This window comes from Coregonus lavaretus (genome assembly GCF_964263955.1).
Source record: "Coregonus lavaretus genome assembly, chromosome: 12".
In the NCBI taxonomy this organism is placed as follows: domain Eukaryota; kingdom Metazoa; phylum Chordata; class Actinopteri; order Salmoniformes; family Salmonidae; genus Coregonus; species Coregonus lavaretus.
The window spans coordinates 43,970,985-43,988,366 of NC_139999.1; the positions used below are offsets into that span (position 1 = coordinate 43,970,985).

At 43.7% G+C, this 17,382-nt stretch overlaps 1 protein-coding gene across 1 annotated transcript in view; it reads left to right on the forward strand.

Moving 5' to 3' along the window:
- The first annotated feature begins 6,170 nt into the window (after positions 1-6,170).
- Positions 6,171-17,382, forward strand: part of LOC311138145 (epiphycan-like) — a 29,923-nt gene continuing 18,711 nt past the window's right edge. The window contains exons 1-4 of the mRNA XM_084172814.1: positions 6,171-6,254; positions 7,460-7,680; positions 7,914-8,085; positions 8,331-8,489. Of these exons, the coding sequence (XP_084028940.1) occupies positions 7,468-7,680; positions 7,914-8,085; positions 8,331-8,489 (544 nt within the window). The 5' untranslated portion in view covers positions 6,171-6,254; positions 7,460-7,467. The remainder of the gene's footprint in view (positions 6,255-7,459; positions 7,681-7,913; positions 8,086-8,330; positions 8,490-17,382) is intronic.

The window sequence follows — 17,382 nt, forward strand, 5'->3', positions numbered from 1 at the left end:
AGCTCACCTCGGCAAGATAGCAAACCTGGCTAGCATGCTATGCAGAGCTTGTTTAGCTAGACCGGTCTCGAAAATCCACGTAGGACTGGATCACCGAGATGGAACCGGACCCTTCATTAACAAGTTTGGGAAGAGAGGCATGCGGTGCTTGACCGAGCAGACACAGGCGGCGGGGGTTCACCAACCGAATATGGCTGCCCTCTCTCTTTGAGTAGCTTCCCGTAACCGGCGAAAGAGTGCACAGGAGCTGGGTTGGGCACGGATATGTGATCGTACTTCTGATAAATTCATTCACGCATTGGCACACTGCTTTGAAGTTAGCTGCTTAGCGATTTCGACGCACGCCTCGGAGCTCTGGCATCAAACGTAACATCACTACCTGCAAGTCACATTATGCTGGCTTGCAAAGTGATGTGTAATTCCTATTGGAATCCAGTCAGAGTTAGGATATCCAACAGTTGAAATGTTTTATTCACCCACAACCTGCATTCATAACAACTACCAGGGTTATGAACTGTATGGGGAGACTACTCATGCCATTTAAACTGGAACAACCATTTCAGTAACGGGTGCAAAAAATCTAACTAAATGACTGGATTAGTTTTGAAAAATGTATGTTATTTACTTTTGTGTAGTATAATATTAATCAATCACTCAATGTACATACAAAAACACAGATACCATTTTTTTTTGTTTTTATCTGCCTGCAAGTAGAGCATGCTGGGGGAAAAAAGTTAATTTGTTATCATATCTTTAAAAGATTTAGCTGATGTGACTTCTCATTTAGTTTTGAGTCAGTACTACACATTTTAAGTAATAATGACTTTTCATTGACTTTGAGTTACATTTCCTAGACGTATTTGAGTTAAAAATGCCTTGGGGTTTACAGTGTATGGGAGAAAGCTGAAGAACCCTTTAGGAACCCTTTTTTCTAAGAGTGTAGTACCTTTTCTGAGATGCTTTTTGGATACCTCCTGAGTGGCGCAGTGGTCTAAGGCACTGCATCGCAGTGCTAACTGTCCCACTAGAGATCCTGGTTCGAATCCAGGCTCTGTCGCAGCCGGCCGCGACCGGGAGACTCATGGGGCGGCGCACAATTGGCCCAGCGTCGTCCAGGGTAGGGGAGGGAATGGCCGGCAGGGATGTAGCTCAGTTGATAGAGCATGGTGTTTGCAACGCCAGGGTTGTGGGTTCGATTCCCACTGGGGGCCAGTATAAAAATGTATTCACTAACTGTAAGTCGCTCTGGATAAGAGCGTCTGCTAAATGACTAAAATGTAAATGTAAATACGGCCCCAGGTCAGGAGAGGTATCCTGAGGGTTATAGTCTGGAAAGTAGCAGTGCTGAAAAAAGTTCTTAATTGTCATACTTGAGAAAAAGTAAAGATACCTTAATAAAAAATGACTCAAGTAAAAGGGAAAGTCACCCAGTAAAATAGTACTTGAGTAAAAGTCAAAAAGTATCTGGTTTTACAGTGAGGGAAAAAGGTATTTGATCCCCTGCTGATTTTGTACGTTTGCCCACTGACAAAGAAATGATCAGTCTATAATTTTAATGGTAGGTTTATTTGAACAGTGAGAGACAGAATAACAACAAAAAAATCCAGAAAAACGCATGTTAAAAATGTTATAAATTGATTTGCATTTTAATGAGGGAAATAAGTATTTGACCACGTCTCAATCAGAAAGATTTCTGGCTCCCAGGTGTCTTTTATACAGGTAACGAACTGAGATTAGGAGCACACTCTTAAAGGGAGTGCTCCTAATCTCAGCTTGTTACCTCTATAAAAGACACCTGTCCACAGAAGCAATCAATCAATCAAGGCAGCTGGGACCATAGTCACCAAGAAAACAATTGGTAACACACTACGCCGTAAAGGACTGAAATCCTGCAGCGCCCGCAAGGTCCCCCTGCTCAAGAAAGCACATATACAGGCCCGAATGAAGTTTGCCAATGAACATCTGAATGATTCAGAGGAGAACTGGGTGGAAGTGTTGTGGTCAGATGAGACCAAAATGGAGCTCTTTGGCATCAACTCAACTCGCCGTGTTTGGAGGAGGAGGAATGCTGCCTATGACCCCAAGAACACCATCCCCACCGTCAAACATCGAGGTGGAAACATTATGCTTTGGGTTTGTTTTTCTGCTAAGGGGACAGGACAACTTCACCGCATCAAAGGGACGATGGACGGGGCCATGTACCGTCAAATCTTGGGTGAGAACCTCCTTCCCTCAGCCAGGGCATTGAAAATGGGTCGTGGATGGGTATTCCAGCATGACAATGACCCAATTTTTTTTGTTGTTATTCTGTCTCTCACTGTTCAAACAAACCTAACAAACCTTTGTCAGTGGGCAAACGTACAAAATCAGCAGGGGATCAAATACTTTTTTCCCTCACTGTAAGTACAGTGGTGGAAAAAGTATTAAATTGTCATACTTGAGTAAAAGTAAATGCTATACATCAAATTCCTTATATTAAGCAAACCAGACGGCACTATTTTCTTGTTTTAAAATGTACGGACAGACAGAGGCACACTCCAACACTCCAACATAATTTACAAACACAGCATTTGTGTTTAGTGAGTCAACCAGATCAGAGGCAGTAGGGATGACAACGCATTATATTGATAGGTGCGTGAATTGGACCATATTGCTGTCCTGCCTGAGCATTCGAAATGTAGCAAGTACTTTTGGGTGTCAGGGAAAATGTATGGGAGAAAAAAGTACATATTTTCTTTAAGAATGTAATCAAGTAAAAGTACAAGTACAGATACCCCCTAAAACTACTTAAGTACTTTAAACCACTGGTAATAGTTGTGTATTTGATACCCTCTTGAAATAGTTGATGAAATCAGTAACAGTACATTTCCTGAATCAGTGTAGCCCTTGACACAGTCTCTCTCAATCTCCCTCTCCTCATAATGCCATATTGGCCCATTTATATTTTAATTTGTTCACAGCTTTCTTTGCTGCCAGGGGGCTGAGTACATTCTTTGAGTAATCCAGCCAAACACACACACACACGTACGCACACATGCATGCACGCAAGCACACACACAAAAACACACACACACACACACACACACTTTCTCTGTCAGAACTCGAGTCCACCAGAAATATCGTAAGGAATAACTGGAATATTCTTAAGCAATCAATGTGACAGGTGAGTACTGGATTCGTAAGTAATTCCTTTTGTATGGTAATCCTAGTGGGATCATGAGGGAATGCAGAGGTAGTGTATTGCGAGTTACGGCAGCCAAAAGATGGAACGCAAAGAAGAACTGAAAGGTGTTGTGAAGCAGAAACTGAGACAGAAAACTAAATGGAGTGTGTTGAAAACAAAGTAAAGTTGAAAGAATGAATCAAATCACACATCATAGTGTCTGACATACTGTAGATGAATGTATTTGGAACTTAATGCCAAGCCCTTTGACCAGTGACCACAGGAGAATCTGGGGATAAGAGAAGCAGGTTTATACGGGGTACAAGGCTTGAGAGTTTAGCTTTCACAACTCCATTGGGTAAAATACATAAAGCTCATGTTTTTCCCAAGAGCTCAAAGTGCATTATATTGAAAGAGGGGGACATCACCTCATGCACTGCCATCCACTGCGCTTCCAATGCCATCCATTAGTTTTCTCAAAGAGAATGAGAGAAGGGTTCTGTTTGGCTAGAGTTCCTTAGGCTGGTGACCTGGGTCATGTTCACGGGGAGAGATGTTTTGAAACAGATTCAGGTCATTCAGTGTAACCTTAACCCTCACTCTTACCCTAATCCTTGGGAGGATGCCTGTGGTCACCTTTAAAACATTTGGAAAGATGGGACATTTAGAAAAACATAATGTTGAATAGTACATTTGAAACCTCCAAGAGGTTGTTCAATGTCATCTTCTAACCCATTGCAACAAATTTGGGTAGATAGAACGCTTAGAATAAAAGTTTTTATATCAGAGATGGACTACCATTCACCTGTTGTGATCCAGGATGTCCAAGAATGTTATCATCCACAGGACAATATCTATACAGTGCATACCCCTTGACCTGCTCCACATGTTGTTGTGTTACAGCCTAAATTCAAAATGTATGAAATTTATTTTTTTCTCATCCATCTACACACAATACCCCATAATGACTAAGTGAAAACGTATTTTTTTTAAATGTTAGCAAAATATGTCATTTACAAAAGTATTTGTACCCCTTAGTCAATACGTTAGAATGACCTTTGGCAGCAATTACAGTTGTGAGTCTTTCTCTAAGAGCTTTGCACACCTGGATTGTACAATATAATATATTATTTTTTAAATTCTTCAAACTCCATCAAGTTGGTTGTTGATTATTGCTATACAGCCATTTTCAAGTCTTGCCATAGATTTTCAAGTCGATTTAAGTCAAAACTGTAACTAAGCTACTCAGGAGCATTCAATGTCGTCTTGGTAAGCAACTCCAGTGTATATTTGCCCTTTTGTTTTAGGTTCTGCTGAAAGGTGAATTTGATTCCCAGTGTCTGTTGGAAAGCAGACTAAACCAGGTTTTCCTCTAGGATTTTGCCTGTGCTTACCTCTATTCAATTTTCTTTTATCCTAAAAAACTTCCTAGTCCTTGCCGATGAAAAGCATACCCATAACATGATGCAGCCACCACCATGCTTGAAAATACGAAGAGTGGTACTCAGTGATGTGTTGTGTTGGATTTGCCCCAAACATAATGCTTTGTATTCAGGACATAAAGGTAATTTATTTGCCAATTTCTTTGCAGTTTTACTTTAGTGCCTTATTGCAAACAGGATGCATGTTTTGGAATATTTTTATTCTGTACATGTGTCCTTCTTTTCACTCTGTCATTTACAGTATATTAGTATTGTGGAGTAACTACAATGTTGTTGAGCCATCCTCAGTTTTCTCCTATCACAGCCATTAAACTCTGTAACTGTTTTAAAGTCACCATTGGCCTCGTGTTGAAATCCCGGAGAGGTTTCCTTCCTCTCCGGCAACTGAGTTGGGAAGGACGCCTGTATCTTTGTAGTGACTTGGTGTATTGATACACCATCCAAAGTGTAATTAATAACTTCACCACGCTCAAAGGGATATTCAATGTCTGCTTTTTACATTTTTACTCATCTATCAATAGGGGCCCTTCTTTGCGAGGCATTGGAAAACCTCCCTGGTCTTGAATCTGTGTTTGAAATTCACTGTTCGACTGAGGGACCTTACAGATAATTGTATGTGTTGGGTAAAAAGATGAGGTAGTCATTCAAAAATCATGTTAAACACTATTGTTGCACACAGAGTTAGTCCATGCAACTTATTATGTGACTTGTTAAGCCCATTTTTACTCCTGAAATTATTTGGGCTTGCCATAACAAAGGGGTTCAATACTTATTGACTGAAGACATTACATTTTCATTTGTAATTAATTTGTAAAAAAAATATAAAAACATAATTCCACTTTGACATTATGGGGTATAGTGTGTAGGCCAGTGGCACAAAATGTCAATTTAATCCATTTTAAATTCAGGCTGTAACACAACAAAATGTTGAAAAAGTCAAGGGGTGTGAATACTTTCTGAAGACACTGTAACTGGTGCCTCGGATGAAATGCCTTGGATGTGGAGCTCCAGGTTAGATCCCAGCCGATTTCAGCCAAGGTAGGGCATCTCCCAATGCAAAATTAGTCCAAGAATCCTATTAAAACTCTAACCATAACTCCCATGTGGTACCTTTTTTGTTGACGTAAGTTGGATAAAGATGGATAGAACCATTCTGGGAAGGTGAATGTTTTTGATTGTTCTAGAATTGTTCATATAAACCATATAATCACTGTGTTATTCCAACGTTACATTGTGCTGTAAGCTTGAGGAATCAGGCCTTCAAAAAGACTAGAGGAGGAGGGGTTTGGGAGAAGTAGGTATGTGTGTGTGTGTGTGTGTGTGTGTGTGTGTATGTGGGGGGTGGGGGGGGGGGGGAATTAGTAACAGCTGAGTACATGTTGACTTAAATGACCTTGCATTCCTTCAAACTCACCCTTTTCTCCCCCCTCCCATGTACCTCTCCTAATAATGACCCATTATTTTGGCCATGTCCCTCCCCAGCCAACTGGACAACAGGGGTCCATTCCTCCACTGGCTAACCCTGCTAGACCAGCACTCTAAAGAGGAAGACAGTAGAGGAGAGACGAGGAGAGGGGGATTAGTTAACCCTGCTAGACCAGCACTCTAAAGGAGAAGACGAAAAGGGGATTAGTTAACTTCTGACACTGGTAAGTTCTATTTCATGACTACTACACAGTGTATTTGGAAATTGGTTTTCTCTCTAAGCATACTCTTGTGCTGCTAAACCCCACTGCCACTAGAGAATGACTCAAGGGCCAATGGGGTTTGGTTTTATTAGGGGACGAATAGAGTGGACTACAATAAAACTGGTAATGTCAATCGGTACACATCATCATAAAGGGGTGTAATGACACTTTTGTTAATGTCATGTCCCAGATTGTGATTTGGATATTTGTCTGATTGGCGACAACGTTACTGTTATTTTGCTGACTCATTACATACAATGTAATTCCTACATATGCACATGTTTAAGTCATTCAATTGACATCCATTGAAACTCATTCCTGATGTTTCTGTAGCTATGGCTTGACTAGTACAATATCAGCACTCAGTATGTTGATAATATCGGTTATCTCAATATCTATTCAATAGGTCATCAAATAATATAGAACTTTTGGTGCTTAATCCTGTTATGTGTGTGACTTGTGTTAAGTTCTGTTGGCACCAGACAAACCCAAAGCCAGACTCACACACCCATGTCTGCTTACTGAGCAAACATTCCATCTGCATTCTTACCAACAAACTCAACAATACTCCCTTGGTTGCAAAGCAACAGGGATCCTAGATGTGACCCCTGGGCAACCTTAGGTCTGATCTGAGGTCAGATCTGAGGTGCAGAAACAAACACCAAAAACCTACAGGGTCCCATTCGGAGAACAGGGAAATGTGGAGAAGGCTGTACATCGTTTGAAATATCCAGAGTGGCATTTAATTTGCCCTTGGAGGTGATTGTGTCTGAGGCAGTGGACAGCTGGAGATGTGTGTCTGTGTGTGCGTGTGAACACAGACGTCTCCAGCTGTACTCAGGCTAGACAGGCCGGAGGCGGTAGGGAGAGGTGGACACTAGAGGTCAGGCAAACATTGGACTAATGACCTTGTTAAAATTACCATGCAGATGGGGTTTACTAACCAAAAAATCTAACAGGTTAATACCGCAGATTGTGACCATGCAGAATTCATACACAACCTTCGCTTTATCACAACTGATCATCCTCTGAGGTGACATGGTTGCGATATAAATTGGAACCAAGTGCTGTATTTGTAAGATGATTTGGTGCATTTTAGATGCTAGCATTAACCCTAACCAGAGGCTACTGAATTTAACCCTTTGACTGACAATCTCTTATCACAGGTAGTTCCATGTGTAGCCTGAGAATGGCGCTGCTGTGTGTGGTTGTGGCCTTTGCCCTGACTCTGCAAGGCCCCTGCCCCAGTGTGTGTGCCCCTCAGGGGGGGCCGGAGCCAGACGAACAGCCCTATGACCTGGATGAATTTGATATGAATGGAGAGACAGACTGGGAAAACCTGGACCTCAATGGAGAAAACTATGACTATGAAGACCTAGACCAAGAGGTGAGAAAGAGAGGAGGGGAGAGACTATCAGAGGGTGAGAAAGAAGAGGAAGGAACGAGAGAGGAGAGGCAAGATAAAGAGAGAAGAAAATTAAGAGTGGACAATAGGGGAGAGAGGAATGGGTGTGAGAGGGAAGGGAAGGAATAATGGGTGTGGAAGAAGGGAAAGGAGAAAGAGTGGCTGAGAGAGGTGAATTGGTCAATCTACTAATGTACTCTTCTCTGTGAGAGCAGATCGAGGTGGGGACGGTGGCCCCCCCTGCTCCTGAGACCCCTCCCCCGGCCAACGTGCCCCCTCCTGAGTATGAGGAGGAGGTGACCCTGCCCCCCAGGCCGATCCCTCCCCTGGCTCCAGTAACTCTGGACTTCAAAGGACCAGGCCTGTTTGGACCTGACACTGGCCTAGGTGAGCCATGTGTGAGTGTGTGTGTGTGTGTGTGCATGCGTGCACGAAATGTCATCTCTCTCTGTGCAGGTATACCTCCGTGTCTGCTGTGTGTATAATAATAATAATAATAATAATAATAATAATAATAATAATAATAATAATAATAATATATGCCATTTAGCAGACATTTTATCCAAAGTGACTTACAGTCATGCATGCATACCAGCGTGTGTGTGTGTAATGTTCTCTCTGTCTCTGTGCAGGTATGCCTACATGTTTGCTGTGTGTGTGCATCAGTGGAAGTGTGTATTGTGATGATGCTGACCTGGAGCAGATTCCTCCACTGCCTAAAGACACCACACATTTCTACGGTCGCTTCAACAGTATCAGACACGTCAAGAACACTGACTTCATCAACCTCAGTAAGATACATGCACACACACAGGCACGGAGGCATGCACACACACACACACAAACACAAACACATTTACGCAGCCATGCACACATGCACACATTAAATTGTGCATAAGAGCATTTTTAAATTGTTAACCTCTAAGCCGTTGGGGTGGTGGGGGTGGGAGTTCTACTAAGCTAACATGGATTTGTTTTAAGGTGGTCCTACCCAATGTTCTCTCTCATTTTTTCGGCACTGAACAAATTTCAGGTCTGCTGAGCGCAAACTTGAACATTGTGAAATTTCTGTTCAACTTCCCGCGGGTGTTTACTGTGAACACTGAGGATGTACCCGCTTTAAGTTACGGGTTTAATAGTGGCCAAGTCAGCTGCTGTGGCTATTTGATCATTATGTAGGCCTACCAGAGTGGCCTACCATCAAAAACAATGGATAAAAATGCATCCCCTAACATTTTAGCATAGAAATAGCTGTTCTATCTTTCAGCCTACAGTAGCAGCAAATGTGTGGTGTTCAATGTAGGCCTACCATGAGACTTTTGAAAAAAAACATGCACGGCTTGATATTAACCTGTTTATCCACTTGTCCTTCAGACAAGGCGGTGACTGAAAATGTTGTGTTGTCTGATGCAAGAAACCACTTTACAAAATAAAAATCATTATTATTGCCATACCATTATTACAGAGAATCAGACAAATTATGTTACCCTCTGCCTATTGGCTACTTAGCTTATTTAAGACAGTCTCAAAATACAACACTGCCCCTTTAAGATATAAAAGCTGTTTACCTGACTTGCCTGATATAAGATATAAAAGCTGTTTACCAAAGATTTTGTGCTCTTGTAGGAAGCAACCACTCCTGCACTGTTGACTACAAATGAGCTATAACTGGGCTAATAACTCACTAAATAGCAAATAATATAAACAAATGTGCACAGGTGGCTACATGCAGCTCTCGCTTTGATCTCAAAACAAGTGCATCTACTCTCGACCGCTCATGCACAGATCCATACAGTGAGGGAAAAAAGTATTTGATCCCCTGCTGATTTTGTACATTTGCCAACTGACAAAGACATGATCAGTCTATAATTTTAATGGTAGGTTTATTTGAACAGTGAGAGACAGAATAACAACAAAACAAAAATGTTATCAATTGATTTGCATTTTAATGAGGGAAATAAGTATTTGACCACTCTGCAAAACATGACTTAGTACTTGGTGTCAAAACCCTTGTTGGCAATCACAGAGGTCAGACGTTTCTTGTAGTTGGCCACCAGGTTTGCACACATCTCAGGAGGGATTTTGTCCCACTCCTCTTTGCAGATCTTCTCCAAGTCATTAAGGTTTTGAGCCTGACGTTTGGCAACTCGAACCTTCAGCTCCCTACACAGATTTTCTATGGGATTAAGGTCTGGAGACTGGCTAGGCTACTCCAGGACCTTAATGTGCTTCTTCTTGAGCCACTCCTTTGTTGCCTTGGCCGTGTGTTTTGGGTCATTGTCATGCTGGAATACCCATCCACGACCCATTTTCAATGCCCTGGCTGAGGGAAGGATTTGACGGTACATGGCCCCGTCCATCGTCCCTTTGATGCGGTGAAGTTGTCCTGTCTTCTTAGCATAAAAACACCCCCAAAGCATAATGTTTACACCTCCATGTTTGACGGTGGGGATGGTGTTCTTGGGGTCATAGGCAGCATTCCTCCTCCTCCAAACACGGCGAGTTGAGTTGATGCCTAAGAGCTCCATTTTGGTCTCATCTGACCACAAAACTTTCACCCAGTTCTCCTCTGAATCATTCAGATGTTCATTGGCAAACTTCAGATGGGCATGTATATGTGCTTTCTTGAGCAGGGAGACCTTGCGGGCACTGCAGGATTTCAGTCCTTCACGGCATAGTGTGTTACCAATTGTTTTCTTGGTGACTATTGTCCCAGCTGCCTTGAGATCATTGACAAGATCCTCCCGTGTAGTTCTGGGCTGATTCCTCACCGTTCTCATGATCATTGCAACTCCACGAGGTGAGATCTTGCATGGAGCCCCAGGCCGAGGGAGATTGACAGTTATTTTGTGTTTCTTCTATTTGCGAATAATCACACCAACTGTTGTGACCTTCTCACCAAGCTGCTTGGCGATGGTCTTGTAGCCCATTCCAGCCTTGTGTAGGTCTACAATCTTGTCCCTGACATTCTTGGAGAGCTCTTTGGTCTTGGCCATGGTGGAGAGTTTGGAATCTGATTGCTTCTGTGGACAGGTGTCTTTTATACAGGTAACAAATTGAGATTAGGAGCACTCCCTTTAAGAATGTGCTCCTAATTTACATTTACATTTACGTCATTTAGCAGACGCTCTTATCCAGAGCGACTTACAAATAGGTGCATTCACCTTATAGCCAGTGGGATAACCACTTTTGCAAAGTTTTTTTTTTATTTTTGTCTTTTTTATTTAATATTTTTTAATTTGTTTGTTAGTTAATTTTTTATTTTTTTTTAAATTTTTTAAATTTTTTTTTTTGGGGGGGGGGGTGGCTTGGAGTAAAGGAGGGGGGGTAGAATGATTACTTTATCATATCCCAGGTATTCATTAAAGAGGTGGGGTTTCAAATGTCTCCGGAAGGTGGTGAGTGACTCCGCTGTCCTGGCGTCGTGAGGGAGCTTGTTCCACCATTGGGGTGCCAGAGCAGCGAACAGTTTTGACTGGGCTGAGCGGGAACTATGCTTCCGCAGAGGTAGGGGAGCCAGCAGGCCAGAGGTGGATGAACGCAGTGCCCTCGTTTGGGTGTAGGGACTGATCAGAGCCTGAAGGTACGGAGGTGCCGTTCCCCTCACAACTCCGTAGGCAAGCACCATGGTCTTGTAGCAGATGCGAGCTTCAACTGGAAGCCAGTGGAGTGTGCGGAGGAGCGGGGTGACATGAGAGAACTTGGGAAGGTTGAACACCAGACGGGCTGCGGCATTCTGGATGAGTTGTAGGGGTTTAATGGCACAGGCAGGGAGCCCAGCCAACAGCGAGTTGCAGTAATCCTGACGGGAGATGACAAGTGCCTGGATTAGGACCTGTGCCGCTTCCTGTGTAAGGCAGGGTCGTACTCTCCGAATGTTGTAGAGCATGAACCTACAGGATCGGGTCACCGCCTTGATGTTAGCGGAGAACGACAGGGTGTTGTCCAGGGTCACGCCAAGGCTCTTCGCACTCTGGGAGGAGGACACAACGGAGTTGTCAACCGTGATGGCGAGATCATGAAACGGGCAGTCCTTCCCCGGGAGGAAGAGCAGCTCCGTCTTGCCGAGGTTCAGCTTGAGGTGGTGATCCGTCATCCATACTGATATGTCTGCCAGACATGCAGAGATGCAATTCGCCACCTGGTTATCAGAAGGGGGAAAGGAGAAGATTAGTTGTGTGTCGTCAGCGTAGCAATGATAGGAGAGGCCATGTGAGGATATGACAGAGCCAAGTGACTTGGTGTATAGCGAGAATAGGAGAGGGCCTAGAACTGAGCCCTGGGGGACACCAGTGGTGACAGCACGTGGTGCGGAGACAGCTTCTCGCCACGCCACTTGGTAGGAGCGACCGGTCAGGTAGGACGCAATCCAAGAGTGAGCAGCGCCGGAGATGCCCAGCTCGGAGAGGGTGGAGAGGAGGATCTGATGGTTCACAGTATCAAAGGCAGCAGACAGGTCTAGAAGGACAAGAGCAGAGGAGAGAGAGTTAGCTTTAGCAGTGCGGAGTGCCTCTGTGACACAGAGAAGAGCAGTCTCAGTTGAATGACCAGTCTTGAAACCTGACTGGTTTGGATCAAGAAGGTCATTCTGAGAGAGATAGCAAGAGAGTTGGCTAAAGACGGCACGCTCAATAGTTTTGGAGAGAAAATAAAGAAGGGATACTGGTCTGTAGTTGTTGACATCAGAGGGATCGAGTGTTGGTTTTTTGAGAAGGGGTGCAACTCTCGCTCTCTTGAAGACGGAAGGGACATAGCCAGCGGTCAAGGATGAGTTGATCAGCGAGGTGAGGTAAGGGAGAAGGTCACCGGAGATGGTCTGGAGAAGAGAGGAGGGGATAGGGTCAAGCGGGCAGGTTGTTGGGCGGCCTGCCGTCACAAGTCGCAAGATTTTATCTGGAGAGAGAGGGGAGAAATAAGTCAAAGCATAGGGTAGGGCAGTGTGAGCAGGACAAGCAGTGTCATTTGACTTAACAAACGAGGATCGGATGTCGTCAACCTTCTTTTCAAAATGGTTGACGAAGTCATGCACAGAGAGGGAGGAGGGGGGAGGGGGGGGGGGGGGATTCAGCAGGGAGGAGAATGTGGCAAAGAGCTTCCTAGGGTTAGAGGCGGATGCTTGGAATTTAGAGTGGTAGAAAGTGGCCTTAGCAGCAGAAACAGATGTAGAGAGGAGGGAGTGAAAAGATGCCAGGTCTGCAGGGAGTCTAGTTTTCTTCCATTTCCGCTCAGCTGCCCGGAGCTCTGTTCTGTGAGCTCGCAATGAGTCATCAAGCCACGGAGCTGGAGGGGAGGACCGAGCCGGCCGGGAGGATAGGGGACATAGAGAGTCAAAGGATGCAGAAAGGGAGGAGAGGAGGGTTGAGGAGGCAGAATCAGGAGATTGGAGGGAGAAGGATTGAGCAGAGGGAAGAGATGATAGGATGGAAGAGGAGAGAGTAGCGGGAGAGAGAGAGCGAAGGTTGCGACGGCGCATTACCATCTGTGTAGGGGCAGAGTGAGAAGTGTTGGAGGAGAGGGAGAGAGAAAAGGATACAAAGTAGTGGTCGGAGACTTGGAGGGGAGTTGCAGTGAGATTAGTAGATTACCTGTAGCTAGTAGATTACCTCAGCTCATTACCTGTATAAAAGACACCTGGGAGCCAGAAATCTTTCTGATTGAGAGGGGGTCAAATACCTATTTCCCTCATTAAATGCAAATCAATTTATACAATTTTTGACTTGTTTTTCTGGATTTTTTTGTAGTTATTCTGTCTCTCACTGTTCAAATAAACCTACCATTAAAATTATAGACTGATCATTTCTTTGTCAGTGGGCAAACGTACAAAATCAGCAGGGGATCAAATACTTTTTTCCCTCACTGTATATGGCAATGGTTATTTGCATATAGGCCAACTGCAGCTCGGATTGGTTATGGCGCACTGGTCTGTGTAGAGTAGATCCCTGAGTCCTGCATGTCAATGCAATAGAATCCTACTCCAATGCGCTCTGCCTACAAAAAAAGATCTTGCACAGTTAGTTTTGCATACTAAGTCTTGCATAGTTCATTTTGTTTCGGTATGTTACATTGAAAGTGGCTAATATTTGGTTTATTTATTTTTTATTTTCCGTGAAAGCAGACTCCCGAAATAAACATCCAGCTTTCTAAAATAATATTGCAGCCTTCTACAAATTGACATCTAACCAGCCATATATTGATTATTCCAAGTTTCTGTGTGGTCTTTGTCTAATGTATGTTTACCCAATACATGTTTAACCAATACATGTTTAACCAGTACCATATTAGAATGTTCATACAGCCAGACTGCAAGCGCACGTCCTAAGAAATAAATGCTGAGCGAAATTTGTTTCCTACCACTTATTTTCTGCGATCTTACATTTATATAGCAGCATCTTACATGCCATATTCAGTGCCTTCGGAAAGTATTCAGACCCCTTGACTTTTCCCACATTTTTTAAACGTTACAGCATTTTTCTAAAATGGATTAAATATAAAAAAAATCTCTGCGATCTACACACAATACCCCACAATGACAAAGTGAAAACAGGTTTTTAAATGTTTGCACATTTATTCCAAAAAAAAAACAGAAATACCTTATTTACATAAGTATTCAGACCCTTTGCTATGAGACTCGAAATTGAGCTCAGGTGCATCCTGTTTCCATTGATCATCCTTGAGATGTTTCTACAACTTGATTAGAGTCCACCTGTGGTAAATTCAATTGATTGGACATGATTTGGAAAGGCACACACCTGTCTATATAAGGTCCCACAGTTGACAGTGCATATCAGAGCAAAAAACAAGCCATGAGGTCGAAGGAATTGTCTGTAGAGCTCCGAGACAGGATTGTGTCGAGGCACAGATCTGGGGAAAGGTACCAAAAAATGTCCCCAAGCATTGAAGGTCCCCAAGAACACAGTGGCCTCCATCATTCTTAAATGGAAGAAGTTTGGAACCACCAAGACTCTTCCTAGAGCTGGCCGCCCGCAATCAAGGGAGAAGGGCCTTGGTCAGGGAGTTGACCAAGAACCCGATGGTCACTCTGACAGAGCTCCAGAGTTCCTCTGTGGAGATGGGAGAACCTCCAAGAAGGACAACCATCTCTGCAGCACTCCACCAATCAGGCCTTTATGGTAGAGTGGCCAGACGGAAGCAACTCCTCAGTAAAAGGCACATGACAGCCTCCTTGGAGTTTGCCAAAAGTCACCTAAAGACTCTCAGACCATGAGAAACAAGATTCTCTGGTCTGATGAAATCAAGATTGAACTCTTTGGCCTGAATGCCAAGCGTCACGTCTGGATGAAACCTGGCACCATCCCTACGGTGAAGCATGGTGGTGGCAGCATCATGCTGTGCGGATGTTTTTCAGCAGCAGGGACTGGGAGAATATTCAGGATCGAGGCAAAGATGAACGGAGCAAAGTACAGAGATCCTTGATGAAAACCTGCTCCAGAGCTCTCAGGACCTCAGACTGGGGCGAAGGTTCACCTTACAACAGGACAACGACCCTAAGCACACAGCCAAGACAACGCAGAAGTGGCTTCAGGACAAGTCTCTGAACGTCCTTGAGTGCAGTGGCGACCCATCATTCAGGGCAGGTGGGGCATAAAATAACAGGGGTTTGCCTGTTTAGCATGTTATTTTGGCATTAATACGTGTGACATATCAGTTTGCAAACAGTGTAAAAAATAAATATTCATTGAGTTAATAAAGCCGCATACAAAAATGCGTTCTTGAGTAAGGCAGCTCCAAAATGCAGGTGTTTCAGCCTAGCTCAGTACTTTCTGTGGTGGTGGTGGGGCAGCATGCGGAAAATACGGAGCGTAGGGTTTGGGAATGATCTCTAGTTGCGCCGTGATTGACTTAGTGTTCTGTCACTCATGGGGACACTACGTCACCGCCAAGTCTAAGGGTAGAGCTAGAAAATTCAAGCCCCTTGGGTGCTGCCATAGAGTTACATTAAAGTGCCCATCCAAGAAGGCTCAAGTTCATTTGCCACAGATAAAATGACGTCAAAGCACGTTATATCTAGCTTTGATTGGACTGATCATGTCAATGTCATACTTTCAAAATCTTAGCTAGCAGTCATCATCATGAATCAAGTTGACAATCTACTGGCAAATCCTTTTTAATTATTGTCATATGAAGAGAAATAATGAAGAGAAATGAATGGCTAATCGGCCATTGGACATAAACATTACACAACAAGTTGGAAATGGCAAATTCAAAAATGAGGGGTTTGGAAGGAATCAGTGGCTAACTGCAAGCATTGCAAAGCAATCACTAGCCTGCTATTCAGCGCGTGGCTGTGTGGTCCCAAGTCTGGGATTAAGGGTCTCTTTTCCAAGCTTAAAATTATAAACATTCAACATTGGCCATGCTGTCAATGAAGCACGATTTGTGCCGAGCTCAAAACAACTGTTAACTCGGAACTGCGAAATCTGACTTCAGTGAGTTCAAGACAACTGGGAACTCGGGAAAAAACGAGCTCAGACTGGGAAAATACGTTTTGAACGGTCATCAAACTCGGAAATGTAAATCGGGAACTCGGGCCTCTTTCATCATCATTCAATCTTGTTTTTTTCCGAGTTCCCAGTTGTCTTGAAAGCACCATAAATCCAGAGAATGCCAGACTTTGATGACAAAGTTTGATGACAAAATCTGCCCACGAAGGACCACCGTGCCACCTTCCTGTTCAAGTGAGCACAGCACAACAAGGTGAGTCCAAACATATATTGTATGCTGCTGCATAAATGATGTAATAAGCCAGGGAGATATGTATACTGTAGCTAAGAATGTAATACTAAGTGTATGTTGTGTAGTAAGCTGTTAGTAGCCCATGTGCCTCACCCTAATAATTTGGTATATTTTCCCCTCCCAATTTCGCCTACTGTTCTGACTTGGTGGTGCACATGTAGCCTATAACCTGTTTTGGAGAAATGTAATCTTGTAAGAGCTTTCATTGTCTGCTTATATGCCCCCTTTATTTATCCTACGGTTCTGACTTGACGTACAGGGAGAACACTGTAAGAACATCCGCTTGTCGTCCCTTTAGTTTGTACATCTCAATTGTCAGTAGAAACCATATTTGTTTAAGCAATTCAGCCATATCAGCTATGTTTTTTTTAAAGGCAGTAAATGAGGCTGAATGAACTGTTTTGCTGCCAGACAAGGCTCCGCTGATAGCAATGTGTAGCAGTGGTAAGGTGTTGGGACTGCTGTTGGGACTCTGCTGCTGCGACAGCTTTATGTAAGCCCTAACAGTTTGGTGGGCACCATTTGTCACCGTTATAGTGCGATTAATGTATTGTTTAGTGTTGTGTTGTGGCTTTGCTGGCATGCATCCCATAATTTTGTTTTTGGGCCCCACCAAGATTGACATGCTAAAATCACCGCTGTGTCACACCCTGATCTGTTTCACCTGTCTTGTGCTTGTCTCCACCCCCCACCAGGTGTCTCCCATTTTCACCATTATCCCCAGTGTATTTATACCTGTGTTTTCTGTTTGTCTGTTGCCAGTTCATCTTTTCTTGCCACGTCTTATCAGCGTGTTTTCCAGTCTCTCTATTTTCTGTTTTCTAGTTCTCCCGGTACTGACCTTTCTGCCTGCCGTGACCCTGAGCCTGCCAGCCGTTCTGTACCTGCTTGATTCTGACCTGGTTTATGAAGTTCTGCCTCTCCTGACCA